The sequence below is a fragment of the Pseudophryne corroboree genome, chromosome 3 (genome assembly GCF_028390025.1).
Source record: "Pseudophryne corroboree isolate aPseCor3 chromosome 3, aPseCor3.hap2, whole genome shotgun sequence".
Lineage (NCBI taxonomy): Eukaryota > Metazoa > Chordata > Amphibia > Anura > Myobatrachidae > Pseudophryne > Pseudophryne corroboree.
The window spans coordinates 682,766,143-682,790,644 of NC_086446.1; the positions used below are offsets into that span (position 1 = coordinate 682,766,143).

At 48.1% G+C, this 24,502-nt stretch overlaps 1 protein-coding gene across 5 annotated transcripts in view; it reads right to left on the reverse strand.

The window, feature by feature from the left end:
• NT5C2 (5'-nucleotidase, cytosolic II) overlaps positions 1-24,502 on the reverse strand; it is a 155,199-nt gene that overhangs the window by 44,561 nt on the left and 86,136 nt on the right. For all 5 annotated transcript variants that reach the window (XM_063961952.1, XM_063961953.1, XM_063961950.1 and 2 more), the window contains 6 exons: positions 18,995-19,086; positions 16,272-16,329; positions 15,849-15,942; positions 7,321-7,374; positions 6,907-6,990; positions 2,862-2,903 (listed from right to left, as the gene is read on the reverse strand). In XM_063961952.1, the coding sequence (XP_063818022.1) occupies positions 2,862-2,903; positions 6,907-6,990; positions 7,321-7,374; positions 15,849-15,942; positions 16,272-16,329; positions 18,995-19,086 (424 nt within the window). The remainder of the gene's footprint in view (positions 1-2,861; positions 2,904-6,906; positions 6,991-7,320; positions 7,375-15,848; positions 15,943-16,271; positions 16,330-18,994; positions 19,087-24,502) is intronic.

Consider the following 24,502-nt stretch of genomic DNA (forward strand, 5'->3'; position numbering starts at 1 on the left):
CTGAGGACTTGGCAGAAGCGGTGGAGGGCTTCTGTTCCTGGGAATGGGCTGCCTGCTGCAGTCTTCTTCCCTTTCCTCTATCCCATGGCAGATATGACTGGCCTTTTGCCCGCTTGCCCTTATGGGGACGAAAGGACTGAGGCTGAAAAGACGTTGTCTTTTTCTCCTTTATACGGCAATACTTCCATGTGCCGTTTGGAATCTGCATCACCTGACCACTGTCGTGTCCATAAACAACTTCTGGCAGATATGGACATCGCACTTACTCTTGATGCCAGAGTGCAAATATCCCTCTGTGCATCTCGCATATATAGAAATGCATCCTTTAAATGCTCTATAGTCAATAAAATACTGTCCCTGTCAAGGGTATCAATATTTTCAGTCAGGGAATCCGACCAAGCCACCCCAGCGCTGCACATCCAGGCTGAGGCGATCGCTGGTCGCAGTATAACACCAGTATGTGTGTATATACTTTTTAGGATATTTTCCAGCCTCCTATCAGCTGGCTCCTTGAGGGCGGCCCTATCTGGAGACGGTACCGCCACTTGTTTTGATAAGCGTGTGAGCGCCTTATCCACCCTAAGGGGTGTTTCCCAACGCGCCCTAACTTCTGGCGGGAAAGGGTATACTGCCAATAATTTTCTATCGGGGGAAACCCACGCATCATCACACACTTCATTTAATTTATCTGATTCAGGAAAAACTACAGGTAGTTTTTTCACACTCCACATAATACCCTTTTTTGTGGTACTTGTAGTATCAGAAATATGTAACACCTCCTTCATTGCCCTTAACAAGTAACGTGTGGCCCTAAAGGAAAATACGTTTGTTTCTTCACCGTCGACACTGGAGTCAGTGTCCGTGTCTGTGTCGACCGACTGAGGTAAAAGGACGTTTTAACGTCCCTGACGGTGTTTGAGACGCCTGGACAGGTACTAATTGGTTTGCGGGCCGTCTCATGTCGTCAACCGACCTTGCAGCGTGTTGACATTATCACGTAATTCCTTAAATAAGCCATCCATTCCGGTGTCGACTCCCTAGAGAGTGACATCACCATTACAGGCAATTGCTCCGCCTCCTCACCAACATCGTCCTCATACATGTCGACACACACGTACCGACACACAGCACACACACAGGGAATGCTCTGATAGAGGACAGGACCCCACTAGCCCTTTGGAGAGACAGAGGGAGAGTTTGCCAGCACACACCAAAACGCTATAATTATACAGGGACAACCTTTATATAAGTGTTTTTCCCTTATAGCATCTTAATATATATAATCATATCGCCAAATAAGTGCCCCCTCTCTCTGTTTTAACCCTGTTTCTGTAGTGCAGTGCAGGGGAGAGCCTGGGAGCCTTCCCACCAGCATTTCTGTGAGGGAAAATGGCGCTGTGTGCTGAGGAGAATAGGCCCCGCCCCCTTTTCGGCGGGCTTCTTCTCCCGTTTTTCTGAGACCTGGCAGGGGTTAAATACATCCATATAGCCCCAGGGGCTATATGTAATGTATTTTTTAGCCAGAACAAGGTATTCTCATTGCTGCCCAGGGCGCCCCCTGCAGCGCCCTGCACCCTCCGTGACCGCTGGTGTGAAGTGTGTGACAACAATGGCGCACAGCTGCAGTGCTGTGCGCTACCTCATGAAGACTGAAAAGTCTTCTGCCGCCGGTTTCTGGACCTCTTCACTTTTCGGCATCTGCAAGGGGGTCGGCGGCGCGGCTCCGGGACCGGACTCCATGGCTGGGCCTGTGTTCGATCCCTCTGGAGCTAATGGTGTCCAGTAGCCTAAGAAGCCAATCCATCCTGCACGCAGGTGAGTTCACTTCTTCTCCCCTAAGTCCCTCGTTGCAGTGAGCCTGTTGCCAGCAGGACTCACTGTAAAATAAAAAACCTAAAAACTTTTTGTAAGCAGCTCTTTAGGAGAGCCACCTAGATTGCACCCTGCTCGGACGGGCACAAAAACCTAACTGAGGCTTGGAGGAGGGTCATGGGGGGAGGAGCCAGTGCACACCAGCTGATCCTAAAGCTTTATTTTTGTGCCCTGTCTCCTGCGGAGCCGCTAATCCCCATGGTCCTGACGGAGTCCCCAGCATCCACTAGGACGTCAGAGAAATTATGATGGGTGATGTTCCAGCTGGCTGCATAAGCAGACTTGGCGGGGCAACTTGTATTCATAAATGATGATATTATAATTATATTATATATAGATATATATAGATATATATATATATATATATATATATATATACATATTTTATATATATATATATATATATATATATATATATATATATATACATATATATATATATATATATATACACACACACACACACACACACACACACACACAGATCAGCTATAAAATTAAAACCACTGACGGGTTGAGTATGAAATGCCAGCGTCCTGACAGTCTAAATCCCGACAAGGGACAGTAAGTAGTTCTAACCCTTCCTCTACCCTACCCTAACTCTCCCTTTTATGTGCCTAACCTTAACCTCCCTCCTTCCACGCAGCCTAACCCTAATCCCCCCCACCTGGTGGTGCCTAAACCCAACCCTCTCTCCCCGAACCCTAAACCTAACCATTCCAACCCCCTACAGCCTAATCACCACCCCCGCGCTGGTGGTGCCGAACCCTAACCCTCCCGCTCTGCACTCTAAACCTAACCATCCCCGACCACACCCAAAACCTAACCCTCCCCTCCATACACCCTAACCGTAAGTCCCCCGGGGGCGCCTAAACCCCTAACATCCCCGGCGTAATACTATATGCATCTATATACACTTTTTTTAAGAGCCAGATCGTAGTCACAAGTATAAAGAATAAATGATGCTCCAACTGACTGTGGTAATGTACCTTTGATCCATGTGAGAAGTCAAACAGGTAATTCATAATTTTCTAGAATACAAAAAAAAAACAATTGAATTCAATGTATGGAAACACATACTGCAATCTACAGTGTCTACGGCAACACTGCTCACGCTCGTTTTTCATAATAACAAACCCAGACCGATGCCAGGGGCAACGCATCATCTACATGAGCAGATTTGTGTGTATAAGGGAGCTGGTCAGGAGAACGGTCATTGTCACAGATTTCACATGTGCTCAACCAAGAATGCCACATTAATAGAGTAAACTGTAAGTATAAATCATGTGCTACAACTCATGGCAGCCAATCAGATGTCAGCTTTCATTTATCTGGCTACACACAGGGGCACTAAGCCTTGGAGATCGATAAAGTGGAGAGAGATCAATTATCAACCAACCAGCTCCTATCATTTCTCAAACACAGCCTGTAACATCGCAGTTACTGTAGAAGCTGATTGGCTGGTGCTTTATCTCTCTCCACTCTATAGGGGAGTACTCACGGAGCGATAATCTAAGCAATCTGACTAGATTGCTTAGATTTTTAGCATGATCTGTCCGTGTGTACCCCCCACAGTGCTAGCGATGCGCGGCCCCGCGCGTCGCTATCGCTGGTGCTAGATTGGCCTGCATGCAGACTCAATCTAGCAGGTCGCTCATTTCACCCGCTGGGTGAAACGAGCGCCCCCCCCCCCCCCCCCCCCCGTCATCCCCGCACGCTCAGCACACATCGCCCGTGAATACGGGCCTTATCACTCTCCAAGGTTTAGATCATCTGTCCCATAATCTGCTAAAAAGTAGATATCTGAGAAGTTGCTTCCAGTTACAGCATTTTACTACATAAGCCCTGTGGACAGGGCTGCCATCAGAAATTGTGGGGCCCGGGACTGACAAAAGAGATAGGGCCTCTCAGCCCCTCCAAAAAAAAAGATTCTGCAGCATCACTCCACCCCTATGTGATGTCATACATTGTGTTATTTCATATAGGTGGAGTGGTGCGGACCTACAGGAATGGTTCACAGAGAGCTGATGTGCCTTTGAAGGCTTGTTTTAAGAAGTCCTCCCTGTGCATCAGCCCTCTGTTGTTTCACAGCCTGGTGCAGCACTCCAGGTATTGATGCTAGGAGCCAGGGATGGGCCCTCCTCTCAGGTAGAGCCCAGGACACCAGCCCCACAGTCCCCCCCGGATGGCTGCCCTGCCTGTGGACACTTCACTTATTAAGGTTTAGCACAAGACTTAAAGGAGACTATTTTAAGATGGTAACTAGCATCAACAGACAAATACCTCTAAATATGTCTGCTGATCCAGTTGTAGTAGCAGTGTAAGATCCAGCATGCTCTATGGCTGCCAGGGCATGCTGGGTAGTGTAGTTCCACATAAAGAACAGGAGCCAAAAGGTTCCCAAAGTCTAGGATAATATAACGACAGATAGGACTCTCTGGACTCATGACTATCTGTTCTTTTGTCAGATTATTAGTCAACTAATACATCACACACCTGACAAACTATCCTGCTTCTGACATCCTCAAATCTCTCCATAAATGAAGAGGCGAGTGGATGAAGGTGTTATATAACAATATTCTCAAAAATTATTTTAATGGATGAAGGTGTAATGACCTAGGAATCATAGTGACAATGTTATTTTAGATGTTGGTAGTCTATTTTCGGATATATTTTGTGGCTAAAAGTGCTATGTCCAATTAAAAGTTCTAATAATTTATCTCAACTATGTATGCTGCATACAATTCTGGTTGTCTTTTATATTTGCCTTCCACTTTTATAAATAAAGAGATTTAAAAAAAAAAAAAATTATAATAATAATAAGTTGTAATAATTTTTATCTTTAGCTATAAATCATCCACTCGCCTCTTCATATATCTCCAACAGTATGTTTCCAAGATAAACTCATACCATTCTGTACTGTCTTATTAAAGGGGTTGATCACTTTTAAATAATCACATCTGTATAAAACATGGACCCCAATACAACAATAATTATTATTCTTGCAAAATATCAAACATCTGCAGCACTTACATCATGCTATATTAAACAAGTATCTTTCCTTGCCATGCAAATCAACAATTAACAAATCAAGTAGAGGCATACTGTGATCCGGAGATGCCAAATGTTTGCTGTGACTATCTCAATGTTGCATTTGCAGTTCATGTAACGCAAAAACACAGTAACTTAACTAACAGTAGGGGGCAGTCACACATAAAATGCGTCTGATGAAGTAATAAGACTGGTGACAAATAGTGAAAAGCATAAATGGATTTGATTATTAACAGAATAGCTAATATACATACATACATACATATATGGTATGTGTAACTGTTGTATGCTGAGGTCACCAAGTTTAAATGTCCACATACCATGAGATTTAAATATGTTTTACCATTGGAATTTCACCTGTATTTTTTTCAGAATATCCTTCTGTCACCTAGAGCAGAATGGTTTACTTTTACTACACTTAATACAGAACAGCTTGGTGTATAGTTTTATCCAGGGGTGGATCCAGAACAAATTGACCAGGGGAGGGGCACCATGACAGGGGAAGGATGAAGTCCTGGGAAGATGGACGTGGCCTTGCAACAAGGGCGTGCCCTTAAAGCAGGGATGGGGAACCTTTGTCCCTCCAGCTGTTGTTGAACTACACATTCCAGCATGCCCTGCAACAGTTTTAGCATGGCCAAATAGCAAAACTGTAGCAAGGCATGCTGGTATGTGTAGTTCAGCAACAGCTGGAGTGCCGAAGGTTCCCCATCCCTGCCTTAAAGCATGGATCTTTAACCTGCGGCCCTCCAGATGCTGTGGAACTACATATGCCAGCATGCCCTGCCACAGTTTCCCTATTAAGGCATGCTAAAACTGAGACAGGGCATGCTGGTATGTATAGTTCCACAGCAACTGAAGGGCCACAGGTTGAAGGCCCATGCCTTAAAGGGTATGAAGTATCTGTACTACATGGAGAGGGTGATGTCTTAGAGAGGCAGAGAGTGACAGTAGAGAGAGGGTGATGGGGTGATAGTGACGCAGGGGAGAAGCAGTGGGTGACAGGGAGAGATAGTGGGAGATGGATAACCAGTGGGTGACAGTGAGAGGCAGAGGGTGACAGTGAGAGGCAGTGGTGATGCCAGGGAATGGGTGACAGGAGAGAGAGATGACAGGAAGAGACAGTGGGAAATGGAGAGGCAGTGGGAGGGGCAGAGAGTAACAAGAAAGGGTGATGGGGAAAGGCAATGAGTGACAGGGAGAGGCAGAGGGTGACATGGAGGCAGTGGGTGACAGGGAGATAGTGGGTGACTGGGGATGCAGTGGGTACATGGAGGCAGTGAGTGACAGAAAGAGGCACTGGTGACAGGGAGATGAAGAGGGTGACAGGGGAGGCAGTGGGTGACAGAGAGGGGCGGAGGGTGACAGAGATAGTTGGTGACTGCGGAGGCAGTGTGTGACAGGGAGATAGTGAGTGACAGGGAGCCATGCGCAATGGAACACCCTGTAGTGCCCAGGCCACTGTCCTGCATGGTGTCCCCGCTGCAGGTGATCATGCTGCCGTCCACATGTGGCGGCCGGGTGCTGGTGGTAGGTGCAGGCAGCAGCGGGGGGCAGCCGCAGCTGCCATAGTCCGGTGAGGAGGGCTGGTCATCTGCCCACTGCCTCTGATCACCAGCCTCCGGCTAGCAAAAAAAAAGCCTGAAAATGAGAGTCCCCCCTTCCCCCTGAATTTGCTAGTGGTTTTAGCCAACATACAGAGCAAATTGAGCTTCATCAGTAGCCTATAGGATGAAAGCTCAATATGCAGGTGTCTTCCACCTACTAACCGGGTCAGCACGCTGAATTGAACTGCGCCGGGACCACCTTCCTGGCTCTATTCACTTCGCAATCAATTGAATCAACCCCTATAAGTATTTAATTCTTTCATTCTTCTCCTTTAAATGAATTACCACACTCTGCACACACAGAGGAGGAGACTGCATCTCTCCTTTCGGTACCCTGGCAACATACAGTGATGTGAGAAAAGCAATTAGCACTTACATGGGTATACTTATAGTCGCTGTTTGTGACCAAGAAAATCTTCCCCACTTCATTCATGCGACTCAGCAAGAGGGACAGCTTTGACTGAAAGTATATAATAAGAGTTGCTAAAAGATAATTTTCAATAACAAAATAAAGCGCTTTCAAAGGAAATGGTTAAAGAAAAAGACTAAAATATTAATTGAAAATAATAATAATAATAATAATAATACTACTACTAACAAACAAAAAAACAAGCACAGGCAGATATCACTGATTTCTTTCTTCTGAAGGGTAAATAAACTAACAGTGAAAACTGGGGAAAGAAAAAAAAATCCATGAAATCGTCATGTGACCTATTCTGGAATGCTGCAGTGTCATATTACATTGGAACACAGATCACATTTATTTTAAGGGTAAGAAAAACAAACTTACATCTTTAACAACATATTTCGGCAAATTCTCCAGAGTCTTCTCCTTGAGGGATCCCTGGAAAAGAGAGACATGAGATTTAAGTATCCTGCCAGTAAGACATTTAGTACAGTATACATAAGAGAAATAGTCATGTCTTTCATAAAGTAGAGAAAGTTAAAGCAAAGAGAGAAATGATTCAAAAGAAGAAATATTAATTATTGACTAAGGTCCTCATTCAGCTTCAGTTGCAGTTCTGTGATTGTAGCAGAACTGTAGCTGCAAAGAATCGCACAACAAGAGCCACGCAGCATGTTCAAAGGGCCGCACAGCACACAAGTCGTCCACCGATGCATTCGCAATTCTGCAAATGCAGCCACAGAAATGCATATGCATCACATAAAAAAAGTACCATCGACATCTGCCGTTGACCCAGAGCTACTCAGAATAATGGGCGCAATGTTTTAAGTCGCAGCAATCGCAGCTGACATCAAATGTACATCCCAAAAATGGCCTTGACACGCCTGAGTGAATCGCAGATTGTGGGCCGAACACGTGCAATGCATTCGCAGTGCATGCGAGGACAGACTATGGGCCTAATTCAGACCTGATCGTAGATGTGCTAAATTTAGCACATCTACGATCAGTCACACAGACATACAGGGGGATGCCCAGCACAGGGCTAGTCCGCCCCGCATGTCAGGCCCGATTTCCCCCCCCCCCCCACCTCACCCTGCACAAGTACAAAAGCATCGCACAAAAACGAAGCTTCTGTACTTGAAGAGTAGCTCCCTACCAGCGCAACACCTGCGTGTTGGCAGATAGCTACTCGTCGCTATGAGGATCGCAGCGGCTTCGTGTGACGTCACGCAGCCACCGTGGCCCACCCCCTGCACGGTCCAGGCACGCCTGCATTGCCCGGACCGCTCCCCTAAAATGGCGGCCAAACGCTGCCGCCCCCCCCCCCCCCCCCCCCCCCCACTCCCGCCCAGCGATCGCAGGGCTGAGATGGCTGTAGACTGTGCAGTTCAAACCTGATCAACTGCTGTGCGTTTTTTCAGGCCTGAATTAGGCCCGATAATCGACCGTTCTACAATTTTGCAATGGAAGCTGAATAAGGCCCTAAGTGAAACAAAAAGATAATTGGTCATATATCAAGAAAAAAAATAAGATTTTACTTACCGGTAAATCTATTTCTCGTAGTCCGTAGTGGATGCTGGGGACTCCGTAAGAACCATGGGGATAGACGGGCTCCGCAGGAGACATGGGCACTTTAAGAAAGAATTTAGGTTCTGGTGTGCTCTGGCTCCTCCCTCTATGCCCCTCCTCCAGACCTCAGTTAGAGAAACTGTGCCCAGAAGAGCTGACAGTACAAGGAAAGAATTTTGGTAATCCAGGGCAAGATTCATACCAGCCACACCAATCACACCGTATAACATGAGTTTATAACAACTAGTCAACAGTATGACAACAGAGCATCAGGTCCAACCCTGATGCAACCATAACATAACCCTTATTGAAGCAATAACTATATACAAGCATTGCAGAAGAAGTCCGCACTTGGGACGGGCGCCCAGCATCCACTACGGACTACGAGAAATAGATTTACCGGTAAGTAAAATCTTATTTTCTCTAACGTCCTAGTGGATGCTGGGGACTCCGTAAGGACCATGGGAATTATACCAAAGCTCCCAAACGGGCGGGAGAGTGCGGATGACTCTGCAGCACCGATTGAGCAAACACAAGGTCCTCCTCAGCCAGGGTATCAAACTTGTAGAACTTTGCAAAAGCGTTTGAACCTGACCAAGTAGCCGCTCTGCAAAGTTGTAATGCCGAGACCCCTCGTGCAGCCGCCCAAGAAGAGCCTACCTTCCTAGTGGAATGGGCCTTAACTGATTTTGGCAGCGGCAATCCAGCCGCAGAATGAGCCTGCTGAATCGTGTTACAGATCCAGCGAGCAATGGTTTGCTTTGAAGCAGGAGCACCAAGCTTGTTGGAAGCATACAGGATAAACAAAGACTCTGTTTTCCTGACCCTAGCCGTTCTGGCTACATAAACCTTCAAAGCCCTGACCACATCAAGTAACTCGGAATCCTCCAAGTCAGTAGTAGCCACAGGCACCACAATAGGTTGGTTTATATGAAAGGATGAAACCACTTTCGGCAGAAATTGTGGACGGGTCCGCAATTCTGCTCTATCCGCATGGAAAACCAGATAGGGGCTTTTATGTGACAAAGCCGCCAACTCTGACACACGCCTAGCCGAAGCCAAGGCTAATAGCATGACCACCTTCCACGTGAGATATTTCAACTCCACCGTTTTGAGTGGTTCAAACCAGTGGATTTCAGGAAACTCAACACCACGGTAAGATCCCAAGGTGCCACTGGAGGCACAAAAGGGGGCTGAATATGCAGCACTCCCTTTACAAACGTCTGAACTTCAGGTAGAGAAGTCAACTCCTTTTGAAAGAAAATGGATAGGGCCGAAATCTGGACCTTAATGGAACCCAATTTTAGGCCCAAATTCACTCCTGACTGTAGGAAGTGAAGGAAACGGCCCAGCTGGAATTCCTCCATAGGGGCATTCCTGGCCTCACACCAAGCAACATATTTTCGCCATATACGGTGATAATGTTGAGCTGTTACGTCCTTCCTAGCCTTTATCAGCGTAGGAATGACCTCATCCGGAATGCCTTTCTCTGCTAGGATCCGGCGTTCAACCGCCATGCCGTCAAACGCAGCAAGTCTATGAACAGACAGGGCCCCTGTTGCAACAAGTCCTGTCTTAGAGGAAGAGGCCACGGGTCCTCTGTGAGCATTTCTTGCAGATCTGGATACCAAGTCCTTCGTGGCCAATCTGGAACAATGAGTATTGTTCTCACTCCTCTTTTTCTTATTATCCTCAGCACCTTGGGTATGAGAGGAAGAGGAGGGAATACATAGACCGACTGGAACACCCACGGTGTCACAAGGGCGTCTACAGCTATCGCCTGAGGGTCTCTTGACCTGGCGCAATACCTCTGTAGCTTTTTGTTAGAGCCGGATGCCATCATGTCCACCTGTGGCAGTTCCCACCGACTTGTAATCTGTGCGAAGACTTCCTGATGAAGTCCCCATCTCCCGGGTGGAGGTCGTGTCTGCTGAGGAAGTCTGCTTCCCAGTAGTCCACTCCCGGGATGAACACTGCTGACAGTGCGCTTCCGTGATTCTCCGCCCAGCGAAGAATTCTGGTGGCTTCCGCCATCGCCACTCTGCTCCTTGTGCCGCCTTGGCGGTTTACATGAGCCACTGCGGTGATGTTGTCTGACTGAATCAGAACCGGTTGGTCGCGAAGCAAGTTCTCCGCTTGACGCAGGGCGTTGTATACGGCCCTTAGTTCCAGGATGTTGATGTGAAGGCAAGTCTCTTGACTTGACCACAGACCTTGGAAATCTCTTCCCTGTGTGACTGCTCCCCACCCTCGGAGGCTTGCATCCGTGGTCACCAGGACCCAGTCCTGAATGCCGAATCTGCGGCCCTCGAGAAGGTGAGCACTCTGCAGCCACCACAGAAGAGACACCCTGGCCCTGGGGGATAGGGTGATTAACCGATGCATCTGAAGATGTGATCCGGACCACTTGTCCAGTGTGTCCCATTGAAAGGTCCTCGCATGGAACCTGCCGAAGGGAATGGCCTCTATGATGCCACCATCTTTTCCCAGGACTGTTTTGGTTTTAATAGGTTCCTGACCAGTGTCATGAGTTCCTGAGCTTTCTCTATCGGGAGATAAACCCTTTTCTGGTCTGTGTCTAGAATCATGCCTAGGAAAGGCAGACTAGTCGTAGGAACCAACTGCGACTTTGGAATATTTAGAATCCAGCCGTGTTGCCGTAACACTTCCAGAGAAAGTACTACGCTGATCAGCAACTGCTCTCTTGATCTTGCCTTTATGAGGAGATCGCCCAAGTATGGGATAATTGTGACCCCTTGCTTCCTCAGGAGTACCATCATTTCCGCCATTACCTTGGTAAATAATCTCGGTGCCGTGGAGAGACCAAACGGCAACGTCTGAAATTGGTAATGACAATCCTGTACCACAAATCTGAGGTACGCCTGATGAGGTGGATAAATGGGGACATGAAGGTATGCATCCTTTATGTCCAGAGACACCATAAAATCCCCCCCTTCCAGGCTTGCGATGACCGCTCTCAGCGATTCCATCTTGAACTTGAACCTTTTCAGGTATATGTTCAGGGATTTTAAATTCAATATGGGTCTGACCGAACCGTCCGGTTTCGGGACTACAAACATGGTCGAATAATAACCCCTTTCCTGTTGAAGGAGGGGAACCTTGACCACCACCTGTTGAAGATGGGTGTGGTTTATCAAATCGACAGTATCTAGGTCGACAATGTTTAGGTCGACAGTCACTAGGTCGACATGGATGGAAGGTCGACAGGGTTTCTAGGTCGACATGTCTAAAGGTCGACATGAGGATTTTTTTTTTTTTTTGGTGTCGTTTTCTTCGTAGAGTGACCGGGATCCCAAATTAGTGCACTGCGTCCCCTCGCATGGCGAGCGAGCTTCGGGCATGGTGCCTTCGTTCCGCTACCGCTTCGCTCGGCACAGATTACCGTTCCAATCGTAGTCCACGTGGATCGTTAAGTATGAAAAAATTCAAAAAAAGAAAAAAAATGTGAAAAACTCATGTCGACCTTTAGACTTGTCGACCTAGCACATGTCTACCTAGAAACCCTGTCGACCTTCCACCCATGTCGACCTAGTGACTGTCGACCTATAGTGGTCGACCTAAACATTGTCGACCTAGATACTGTCGATCTTCAGACCGGATCCCGTTGAAGATACAATTTGTGAATTGCAGTTAACACTATTTCCCTCTCGTGGGGGGAAGCTGGTCGGGCCGATTTGAGGTATCGGTGAGGGAGCATCTCTTCAACTTCCAGCTTGTATCCCTGAGACACAATTTTTATTGCCCAGGGATCCACCTGGGAGTGAACCCACTTGTGGCTGAAATTTCGAAGACGTGCCCCCACAGGCCTAGCTCCTCCTGTGGAGCCCCAGCGTCACAAATTATGTAAAGGCCGGGGAGGACTTCTGTTCCTGGGAACTAGCTGTGTTGTGCAGCTTCTTTCCTCTGCCCCTGCCTCTGGCAAGAAAGGACGCACCTCGGACTTTCTTGCTTTGTGATCGAAAGGACTGCATTTGATAATGTCGTGCTTTCTTAGGCTGTGCGGGAATATAAGGCAAAAGATCAGAATTACGAGCTATAGCTGTGGAGACCAGGTCCGAGAGCCCTTCTCCACACAATTCCTCAGCCTTGTAAGGTAAACCTTGCATATGCCTCTTTTAGTCGGCATCACCTGTCCATTGCATGTTCCACAGGACACGTCTAGCAGAAATCGACATAGCGTTGACTCTAGAACCCAGTAGACTAAGGTCTCTTTGGGCATGTTATATATATATATATATATATATATATGACAGCATCTTTTATATGTATACACATACTAGGGTCTCAATGTCTGCTGATAAGGTATCTGTCCACGCTGCTACAGTGCTATATACCCATGCCGACACAATCGCCGGTCTGAGTAGTGTACCAGCATGTGTGTAAATGGACTTCAAAGTACTTTTACTGCATGCTATCTGCAGGATCCCTGAGGATAGCTGTTAAGTCAGCGCTACCTTTTGGGTAAACGTGACAAGCTTTGTCCACCCTAGGGGAAGATTCCCATCGTATCCTGGCCCTAGTAGGGAAAGGATACTCCCTGAGAATTCTTTGTGGGAAGCTGCAGCTTCTTGTTTGGAGATTCCCGCTCTTTTTCTTCATGAGAGGAGGGAAATTTACCTCAGCTTTCTTCCCCTTAAACATGTGTACCCTTGTGTCAGGGACAGATGAGTCATCAGTGATATGCAAAACATCTTTCATTACAATAATCATATATTGAATACTTTCCTGCCATTTTGGCTGTAACTTTGCATTATCGTAGTCGACACTGGAGTCAGACTCCGTGTCGATAGCAGTGTCTATTATTTTGGATAGTGAGCGTTGTAAGACTCCGAATGTCTCTGCGACATAGGGACAGACATGGGTAGATTCCCTGTCTGTTCTCTAATCTATTGTGCAATAAATTTACCTCAGCACTTAATTTCACATATCCAATCAGGTGTCGGCGTTGTCGACGGAGACACCACACACACACACATTTGCTCCATCACCTCCTTAGGAGAGCCTTTTACCTCAGACATGTCGACACACACGTACCGACACCACACACTCAGGGAATGCTCATCTGAAGATAATTCCCCCACAAGGCCCTTTGGAGAGACAGAGAGAGAGTATGCCATAAACACACCCCAGCGCTATATGACCCAGGAAAAAACACAGCAATTTAATGTTTACCCAGTAGCGCTGTTATTATCTGCGCCGAATTATGTGTCCCCCCTCTTCTTTAAAACTCTCTCTTCTACCGTGGTATAAGCAGGGGAGAGACCGGGGAGCTTCCTCTCAGCGGTGCTGTGGAGAAAAAACATGGCGCTGGTGAGTGCTGAGGAAGAAGCCCCGCCCCCTCGACGGCGGGCTTCTGTCCCGCTTAAATATACATTTTCTTGGCGGGGGCTTATACATATATACAGTGCCCAACTGTATATATGTTTACTTTTGCCAAAAAGAGGTCCAAATGCTGCCCAGGGCGCCCCCCCCTGCGCCCTGCCCCCTTACAGTGACCGGAGTATGTGAGGTGTGTGGGAGCAATGGCGCACAGCTGCAGTGCTGTGCGTTACCTCAGTGAAGAACGGAGTCTTCTGCCGCCGATTTGAAGTCTTCTTGCTTCTCACACTCACCCGGCTTCTGTCTTCCGGCTCTGCGAGGGGGACGGCGGCGCGGCTCTGGGATCGGACGGCGAGGGTGAGATCCTGCGTACGATCCCTCTGGAGCTAATGGTGTCCAGTAGCCTAAGAAGCAGGACCTAGCTTCAGAGAGTAGGGCTGCTTCTCTCCCCTCAGTCCCACGATGCAGGGAGTCTGTTGCCAGCAGAGCTCCCTGAAAATAAAAAACCTAACGAAATACTTTCTCTCAGCAAACTCAGGAGAGCTCACTGAAAAGCACCCAGCTCGTCCGGGCACAGATTAAAACTGAGGTCTGGAGGAGGGACATAGAGGGAGGAGCCAGAGCACACCAGAATCTAAATTCTTTCTTAAAGTGCCCATGTCTCCTGCGGAGTCCGTCTATCCCCATGGTCCTTACGGAGTCCCCAGCATCCACTAGGACGTTAGAGAAAACGAAAAAAAACAAGCAAAAATATTCTAGAAGGTACGTATGGGCCTAATTCAGAGATGTACAGTATGTAAACCCAATGTTTACGTACATCACCGATGATTTTGGATCTGCACAAGCGCAGAAGCCTCACTATGCATATGCAGATCTGAGGCTGCAATGACGCTCCCAGCGTTACAAAAGCAGCAGTATAAATCCATGATTGGGGACGAGGACAGGCAGCGTTGCAGAAAACAGGAATGTGTTGGCACCATTTTCTGGGTGTGCTGAAGCCAGTGACTGAGTCCTTGGACACAGCAGCTTCCATGGCTTCAGAAGCGTTATTACTCAGACGACCGATACTGAAACAGATGATCCGATACTGTGCCTTCGGACACAGCAGATCACAAAACAATACAGTGGGCCTCTTTCTACTACAGACGCATCCTGCTGCTTCTACATATTTCAGAACAGCCACAGTGTAAAAAGATGCAGCGGCTGTAGCTTAGGTGCACATCTCTGGGTCAGGGCATATGTTAAGGTGCACACACACTGGACGTTTTTGCCCAGCATGTATGCACAGTGATGATGTGAACATCGCTGGCAGGAAAATAGCTCAGTGCATAAACACTAAGCTATTTTCCCTGTCCCCAGCGATGTTCACGGAGGGGTGAAGCACTTTCCTCAGTAGATGGTGGAAAGTGCTTCACTCAGCTGTTGAAACAGGCCGACAGATGACAGCGGCCAGCGATGATGTGGGAGCGCGCATCAGCGCTCATCGCTAAGCCACACACACTGGCCAAGTTTGAGCTCAAAGTAGCTTAAAATGACAAAAGTGAGCTACTTTGAGCTCAAAATCGGCTAGTGTGCATGAGCCTTTACAAACACATTAAAGTATATTAAGCCCTTCTGACCGGCATGTTTCTGTGCATAAACCTGACTCCACAGGTGTCTTGCATCATATGGCATATAGACGCTATGTGTATGAGGACACATTACTATTCCCCCGCTTAATCATACAGGGAGGGAGCAATACGGAAATGAGGTGTTCTCTCCTGAACCCACATAACGACAGCCCTGACTACAGTAGGACATACAGCTGGAACCAGACAAAATATCTAAATAGCTTTGCATTGATTTGGTGATTAAAGACAGACCGGCGTGATAATGTTCACAAAAGCACATGGCTCTGTGTTACTCCAGTCACAGTGTGGATTTGCCGTATAGACACAACAGATTCATGGGTGATAATACCCACATACATCAACTTTGTGACATAAGAGCAGACCCAGCATTACCTTGTAATGAACCCAGTCAACAGCATCCCTGACATCTTGGAACATGCTGCGGAATGACATGAAGAGATCTCCATTTTTAAACCCCTTTTCACAGCTGCAGGATAAAGGAAACACAGGTGTTTAGAGACTGAGAAGGTGAACGGGGACAGGTGTCAGGTATATCACTACACATGCTGGAACAGAGGAAGATCGTGAGTTCAGCATAGCGAGGGAACAGCAGGAGTAACAGAATTACTATAATGAGTGCAATGGGCCATGGTGCATAAGAGAGAAGGGCAGTGCTGAGCTGTGGCACAGGTTCAAATAAATCACAGATGTTACAGGTCATCAAGCTGAATATTGTATAATGTTATACTGCTTCTGATCAATGGGCAATAACATGACATGAAGTGGGAGATACATTTCTGCGTTCTGAGTCCTTACCTTGTGTAGCGGTCACAGTTTGTGAAGAAATCTACTAAACAAGCAAGTAGGTAGGTCTCTGGAGGGGATAAAACCACATGAATTACACATTACATAACAACCTTGCTGAAGACAATGATTATAAACTGTATACATTTGGTGTATAGGCCATCCTGGTAGAGACTGGGAGGACAAAACATGCCATACTAAAGATAGTAAGGATTTCTTGAACATCATCCCTTATGATATCAGGCTAAACACAACCTCCAACCCCCTCCAAACACACACTATTATTTTGTTGGTTATTTGATGACAAAGAGTACCACTTCAAGTACATATTCTTCTCAGTAAGTATACCACCTACACAGAGACGTCATCTCAGTCATCTGCTGCGCTTTAATCTAGTACAGGATATTTGATCAAAATTTGGCGCAAAAAGGAAAAGACAGCGTGAGAACATAACATTGCCCTTGTGCAGGTCAGTGACATCAAGAAGCGGTGTGGCTTACAGCAAGGTAATTAGCGTGCAGGCCGTCAAAGAACTAGCACTTTCCCACAGCAGACATATGGGGCCAAATGTAATAGAGTGAGAGTTTCAGAAAGTGAGAGATTTGGTAAGGTTTTTCAGTTTTTTTAAAGTGGCAATCATTTACACTGCAAAACCAGGTTGATCTTGCTGTGTAAATGACTTTAAAAAAATCGACAAAACCTTACCAAATCTCTCACTCTATTACATTTGCCCCCCTATGTTGAAGTGACATATATACTGTAAGAAACAACACTTTATAAATGTGGAGTGATTTGGGGGTTTAAAATGTAACATGTAGAGCAAAAACACGACCAATCCTTTTTATGTTTATGTTAAAAATGCCCATGGTGTTCTGAAGGGCTTGAGGGTTAATGTCTGTTTGTAGGCCGGGTCTTGCACTGCGCATGTTCATACACATCTCCCCTATGGCCAAAGAGGCAGAACTAGGGAGGGGCTCATGTAGGCAAAGGTCAGCGAGGACATGCTAATGCAGGGAATACAGGGTATGGACCAAAGGGAAAAGACACCTGTTTAGAGTGGTCTCTTCTGCACCTAACAACAGGGCACTGATGATGACTGGTAGCAAATCAGGAAACGTTACATACACAGATGTGGGCACATCTCACAAGGAATACAGCTCTGCACATGAGTCAATATTGTTAGTTCATTATTATTAACATTTATTTATATAGCACCAGCACACACACATTTGTTATGTGCAAGTTTTCTATTCAGCAATGTAGGCCTGATTTACTTCCAGGTCTGCATCGGGCCTGTGTGCATGGACAATGAAGATGAAGTAGAAATACTTGGTTAGTTGCTGTATGTTACATAACTGGCTGCTCACACACAGATGGTGACACATATTGAAGCATTACAACCACAGACGTGTTACAGTTATGCTGAGAAGTGCCTCTCGCTCTGCTTAGCAATAAGAAGGGTAGAAATAATCACATTATCTACCTCTGATTCCACCCCTCTTCCCTTACTTCTACTTGTGGGTGTCCCTAAAGGGTTCCTTCTTGGTATCCTCCTCTTTTCCCTTTATACCTCAGAAACCTCATCAGCTAATTCAGTCTCCTGTACCACCTCTTTGGTGATGATACTGAAATGTACCTCTCCTCCCCTGAGTTCTCTCCCTCCATCCTCTCTCATGTCTCTCACTACCTCACTGTCCTCTTATCCCAGCACTTTCTCAAATTAAACATGACGAAAACTATCCTCATTGTCCCGTCTTCCCCCTTCCAGGGGGAAACACGCAAGAGATAAGGTGTGGTAAGACTGAGGATGATCGCAGGAGTTTTGTGGGGGTACCGCTCCTGGCTGGCAGATAGAGCAGCGCTAAGCGTTGAGAGCATCAGCAGCAGGAAACAGAGACACTCGTCACACCCCGTGCCGCTGAGACATGGAAGGGGAGCAGCAGCAAGAGCAGAATGGCTTCCAGCCCGGCACGGGGCTGCACGGTAATGGCAGCCCCCAGGGGATGGATCTGCATGGATGTGACTTAGAAGTAATCCCTGGACAAGAGCGCCTGTCAACAAGCTGAGCATTCCCTACGGCATCTCCATTGCCTCCGCCCATATCCCTCTATCCAGGTGCAAGAAGGCACAAGCAGCGTGAGAGATCTACCCCCGGCAGTGTAGTGCTCTTGTGGCAGGAGTGCACCCCTGAGTCATGCATGAATATTCCCACACCTCTGCCCCCTCCATGTCCTCATCCTCCTCATTACAGCCAGGGCACCCAGACTTTCCATCACCCGGACATGGGGCTTTTTCCCCAACATCCTCCCTGCAGCAGGGGGCTAGGCATAATTATGCTTCAGATTACAATGATGAACCACCTACTCCGTATATTTCTGTGTAATAAGGTGTGTTTTGTTTATATGCAGCTCTATTATGCCCTTTACAGAAAATGTTGCTTAGTATTAAAATGTATTTTTGACATGTGGTAGTATATTGTGTTATCTCTCTATTGATTTTTATTTTGGGGAGGGAGACAAATTACTGCCTTGCCCCGGGTGCCAAAAACCCTAGTTTTGTTCCTGATCCCTCATATTGTGAGGCATCTTAAAAATGAAAGCCAATAATAACATTAAGCTCTGCTTCAAGACATGGATCCTCTTGGATTACTGCATGACGATATAGGACAGCAAGATCTGATGGAACAAAATGTAAAAGTGTAAAAAAAAAAGCCCAGAATGTAGAATTTCCATTACCTGGTAAATTAAACAGCGTGTTCAGGATGTAGAACCGGTCTGTGTCATCTCTCTGAATAAATTTATTTGGATACTGTTCCCTTATGTCTGGTCTGTGGAGAACAGAAATGTGTTTCGTTATTACCACAGATAGCTGCAAGCTGTATCCCATAGAGACTGAATAACTCAGACAGTGAGAGGCATTATAGAACATACAGCCACTTTGTGATAGACACCCTGACTTTCCTTCCACCTAAAATAGATCTAACTAAAACATGTTTCCTTATCATAAAGGGGCTTATTTAGGAAGATGGCACAAAGAGTAATGAGATGCTGTTACCCATAGCAACCAATCAGGTATCCGCTTTTATCAGTCTAGTGCAGGGGTGGGCAATTATTTCAGCTGAGGGGCCACTTGACACTTTCCTGTCAGTATTCGGGGGCGCACGCAAAATAGCAGCCCCACCCCATGCGCCAAAAATATAGGGACGTGGCTTCGTGTGGAAGAGGCGTGGCCAAAACATAATACAGATTCATATTAGGCTGCACAATAGTATCCATTATTCAAATTACACCACACAGTAGCACCACTTACACACATTACACCAGGTAGAGCCCCTTTTACACATATTACGCCAGCAGAGCCCGTCACACATTATGCCAGGTAGAGACCCATTTTACAGATTACTCCAAGTAGAGCCCCTATTATACATCACGGCAGGTAAAGCCCCCCTTTACATGACACATTACAGCAGGTAGAACTCTCTTTTACACACTGTGGGGGGGGGGGGGGGGGGGGTGTTTGGTTAGGCTGCGTCCAGGTGGGTTAGGGTTAGGCTGCGAGGAGGGGAGCTTAGGGTTGGGCACCACCCTCGGAGGGTTAGGCTACGGTGGGGAGGTTAGGTTTAGGCAGCGGGGACAGGAGGTTGGGTTTAGGCAACCATGGGTGGTGGTTAGGGTTAGGCACCAAGGGAGGAGGTTAGCGTTATGCTGCGGGGAGGGAGGGTTAGGGGGATGGGGAGAGGGGAGAACACCCCTTACTCACCCCCGTTGGTTTCGAGATATCGGGATCCTGGCGTCGGTATTTTGACCGCCGGGATCCCAAACGGCGGTGAATCATACTGATCCAACACATACACAGAATTACAGATGCATAGTTACACAGATACATATACAGAGTTACAGACATACAGTATACACAGAATTACACAGACACATACACAGAGCTACAGACACATACAGAGCTACAGGCACACATACAGAGCTACAGACACACACACAGAGCTACAGACACATATAGAGTTACACAGAGACATATACAGACACATACACCGAGTTACAGGCACATTATCATATACAGTTACACAGACATAATATCATTTATGGTCCCTCATACCTTAAACACTGTCATTGCATGGAAACTTTGACAGGTCCATCATCCTATCTGCCAGTGCAGGAGCATCAGGGCTGTGCTCCGTGCTGGGTAGCCCCGCCCCCACCCCTGCTGGGACACTGCTTCCTCCTTTCTGGTAATCAGGGATGTCCCATTGAAGGAGGGGGGCCCAGGACACATGCCAGAGAGACCCCTGTGACTGAGAGCCCACCTCTGACTGCAGTGCAAAGCAAAGTCCTTCCCCTTGTCTCAGAGGCAGATCTTTGCCTGGCTGGCTGGGACTCGGAGAGTAAGTGAGAGTAGCAGGCCAAGGAGAAGGAGGAGCTGTGCAGGCTGACAAGGAGCAGGAGGGGAAAGATCACATAGTGCCGGCTGCAGCTAATAGAGCCGCGCAGCTGCAGGCATCAGCTCGCAGCCGCTGCTGTTGACCTGGGCTGGAAGCTGGCCGGGACAATGGAGTCGAAGTGCCCACATCAGGGCTGGAGCACTGCGGCAAAAGACTCCATTGTCTCCGGCAGTTCTGCCCCTGGACTGGCGCCGGTATCTTGGAGGTAGTACTGCCGAGCAATGACAAGCAGCTTAGCTGGTCGGGCCGCTTGTCATTGCGCGCAGGTGGGCGGCAGCGGGCCGGGCAGGATCGGGCCGTATTTTGCCCACCCCTAGTCTAGTGTATTCTATGACTGATTGCTCCTACTGGGTAGGTCACATTTTTTGTTTCATTATTTTGTTAAATAAGTCCTTTACTACAAAATGAACTATGTAATGAATCTAATTTTCCGAATCATTCACAATTATGACTTGCAAGCATGTCAGCATCTGCACAAACTAGGAAAGATGTGATTTTTGGATCAGCAACAGAACATTTTCAGAGTGTGTAGTCCTCAGTCTTTAGGGGCAGACGTGCAATATCCAGAAGGGAGCATTTATCTATTAGGATGCATCAAAAGCATGACCATGCACCCACAATGCATCAACATATGTTTACTGGAAGCTTCAGCCAATCTGTTCAGTGAATAATAAAGAACTGCTTTGTTATACAGGAACAAGTCGAAAGGTAAGGTGCATACACACTTGCCGATAAAATGAACGACGTCGCTCATTTTCACCCTTCCTGAGCGACGTTGTTCACTTTCTATGCAAGTGTGTATGCCGGCGACGATGACCAATGCACGGCACCAGGGGTTGTTAACGACTCTCTGTATCGGCGGTGCATGCATGCTCAATCTGTACTGTCATTCAGGAACTGCCTGTACGGCCCGGCCGCTGCGTGACGTCACTGAGCGGTATTAACGGTCATATCGCTCAATGTCTACAGCCGGCCGCCGACCACCGACCACCCGGCCCGGGAGGGGAAACACTAGACACTCAAAGAGCGACGTTGTCTACACATGCATGTACTGGGGAACATCTATGTCTTTTCGCTGGATGCTGACACAGTGTGCTGATTTTATTCTAAAACAATTAAAAACAGCTATAGAACTACTGGTTGAAAATACTATACGGCAAATGTATGTTCTCCTGGTGTTTTCACTAGTTTCCAACAACACTCCAAAGACATAATGGAAATGTTAAGGGGCCCATTTATCAAGCAATATCTGCAGCTATGTCCCCGAAAACACCGGTTTCCAGGAGTTTAGCCGCAAATATTAAGTATCACCTGCATGTAAGAAGGAGGGACTGCAACAGGTATTGGAGGGCCCATTGTAGCCTATGCGCTACAGATCGCGGGAAGAAGTTCCGGCTGAGTTCCCCGGGAACCCTCCGCCGGAAAGCCTCAGTGCATCATGATCACGTGTGACCACGCATGTGTAAGATCCCCGGCCTCCTGCAGATGAAGGGATCACATATTGAAATGCGATCCTGGGCGATAAGATCCCGCCCAGATTGCATTCAATATGTGATCGTTGATAAATGGGCCCCTTTGTGCCTTAATGAAATTAACTTTAGTGTGTCAGCATAAAGATTCCAGATTATTGCATGTGCAAAATGGGCCATGCGATGTTACCCGTAGTTCCCCTCTGTCATTGCCTGATTGAGACGAAACAGCGTTAAGGTGGTGGTGGGGGGGGTTGGTTTAGGGAGGGGGGGGGTTGCGTTTCTGGAAATGAGGATGTGTCACCCCCGTTATTTAGTAGGGGAGAGCCACGGGTCTGCGTGTCCTTGCCTCGCAGCCCCAGCTTCCGTTGGCCAACTGTGTAAGATGAGGCTTAGAACATAGAACATCACGAGACACAATATTGGATCCCACCCTGTGACATCGGCCGCAGTGCTGGAATCGCAGCTACATGCAGGAGGAGTCTCTTCTACTGAGATGTATCTTGCATGTTCCTCCTTAAAATCAGATGGAAATTCAAAGCTGCTTAAAAGCCGGCATTGACTTTCTGTCCATCTCTGAATCAGGCCCACAGATTGTAAGTTGCACTGGGGAAGGGACTGTAGTCAGTGAATAAATCTTCTCCATAAATTGCTGCATGATATGTAGACTCTATTATAAATAACTGATGATATTATTATTATTATTATTATTATTATTATTAATAACTAGGTGCTTCATCGCGCCCTACGGGCGCTCTTCACACCGTCGCAAGGGGCTACGCCCCCTTAACCCTTGCATGCCTTTCTGGGGTTCAATATTTGTATTATATAAAGTATTACCTGCATTCCTTTGTTAGTGGTTAAATATTGCACAATGAAAGGGCGTGCGATGGTGAAGGAGGCGCAGCCCCTTGCGACGGCGTGAACAGCACCTGCAGGGCACGATGTACAGAATGTAGCGGGTGCGGGGAGGACTGCGGATGGTGTCTGTAGATGCTGCAGGTGGAGGGGGGGCAGAAGTGGGGGTGGGGCCCGGATGGGGAAGAGTCAGGAGGTGCTGCGGGTGGGGGAGGGGCAGAGGAGTGGGGGATGCAGATTGGGGAGGGGTCCGGAGGCACTGCAGGTGGGGGAGGGGCAGGGGTGCAATGGGCGGGAGAGGGGCAGGTGTGGGGATGTTGTGGATGGGTGAAGGGTTCCGGAGGTGCTGTGGGATGGGAAGGGGCGAGAGTGCCGGGGGTGGGGTAGGGGTCTGCAGGCGCCATGGGTAGGGGAGGGGCAGGTACGGGTGGTGCGGCGCATAGGGAAGGAGGTTCGGAGGTGCTGCTGGTGGTGGAGGAGCAGGTGCGGTGGTGCCATTGGTGGGGGAGTGGAGGGGAGGGTGAGGTGGGGACCGCGGATGGAGGAGGGTGTCTGCAGATGCTGCGGGTGGAGGGGGGCAGGTGTGGGGGGAGACATATAAAGGGGGTGGATGGTGGAGGGGGCCTGGAGGTGCTGTGGGTGGTGAAGGGGCGGAGGAGTGGGAGCCGCGGGAGGTGTAGGGGGTCTGGAGGCACAGCGTGTGGGGGAGGGGTGGAGGGGAAGGTGCGGAGGTGTGGTGCATTGGGGAGTGGTCTGGAGGCGCTGCGCTGCCAAAAAGGTAGTTGGAGGGTATGCAGTAACAGGGCCAGGACAGGGGTGACAGGGTCAGAACAGGGTTGACGGGGCCAGGACAGGGGTGACAGGGTCAGAAAAGGGGTGACGGGGCCAGGACAGGGGCGACGGGGCCAGGACAGAAATGACAGGGACAGGATAGGGGTGGCAGGAACAGGACAGGGGTGACAGGGCCAGTATAGGGTTGACAGGGCAAGCACAGGGGTAACAGGGCCAGGATAGGGGTAACAGGGCCAGTATAAGGGTGACAGGGCCAGCATAAGGGTGACAGGGCCAGCATAAGGGTGACAGGGCCAGCATAAGGGTGACAGGGCCAGCATAAGGGTGACAGGGCCAGCATAAGGGTGACAGGGCCAGGATAAGGGTGAAAGGGCCAGGTTAAGGGTGACAGGGCCAGGATAAGGGTGAAAGGGCCAGGATAAGGGTGGCAGGGCAAGGCCAGGGGTGACAGGGACATGACAGAACACAGGGCACGGGAGAGATTGGTATTAGGGACAAAACAGTGGTGACAGACAGATGTGTCTTACCGGAGTCACTGCTGCTGGCTGCTGCTGTTCCACTCCAACCTGTTGGGATCTGCTGCTGGTGGAGACTTGGCATGGCTGACTCTCTTAGACTGGAGTCCTGCTTCCTCTGCCCGTCCGCATCCCTCCCCCCCTCCTCAGTCACAC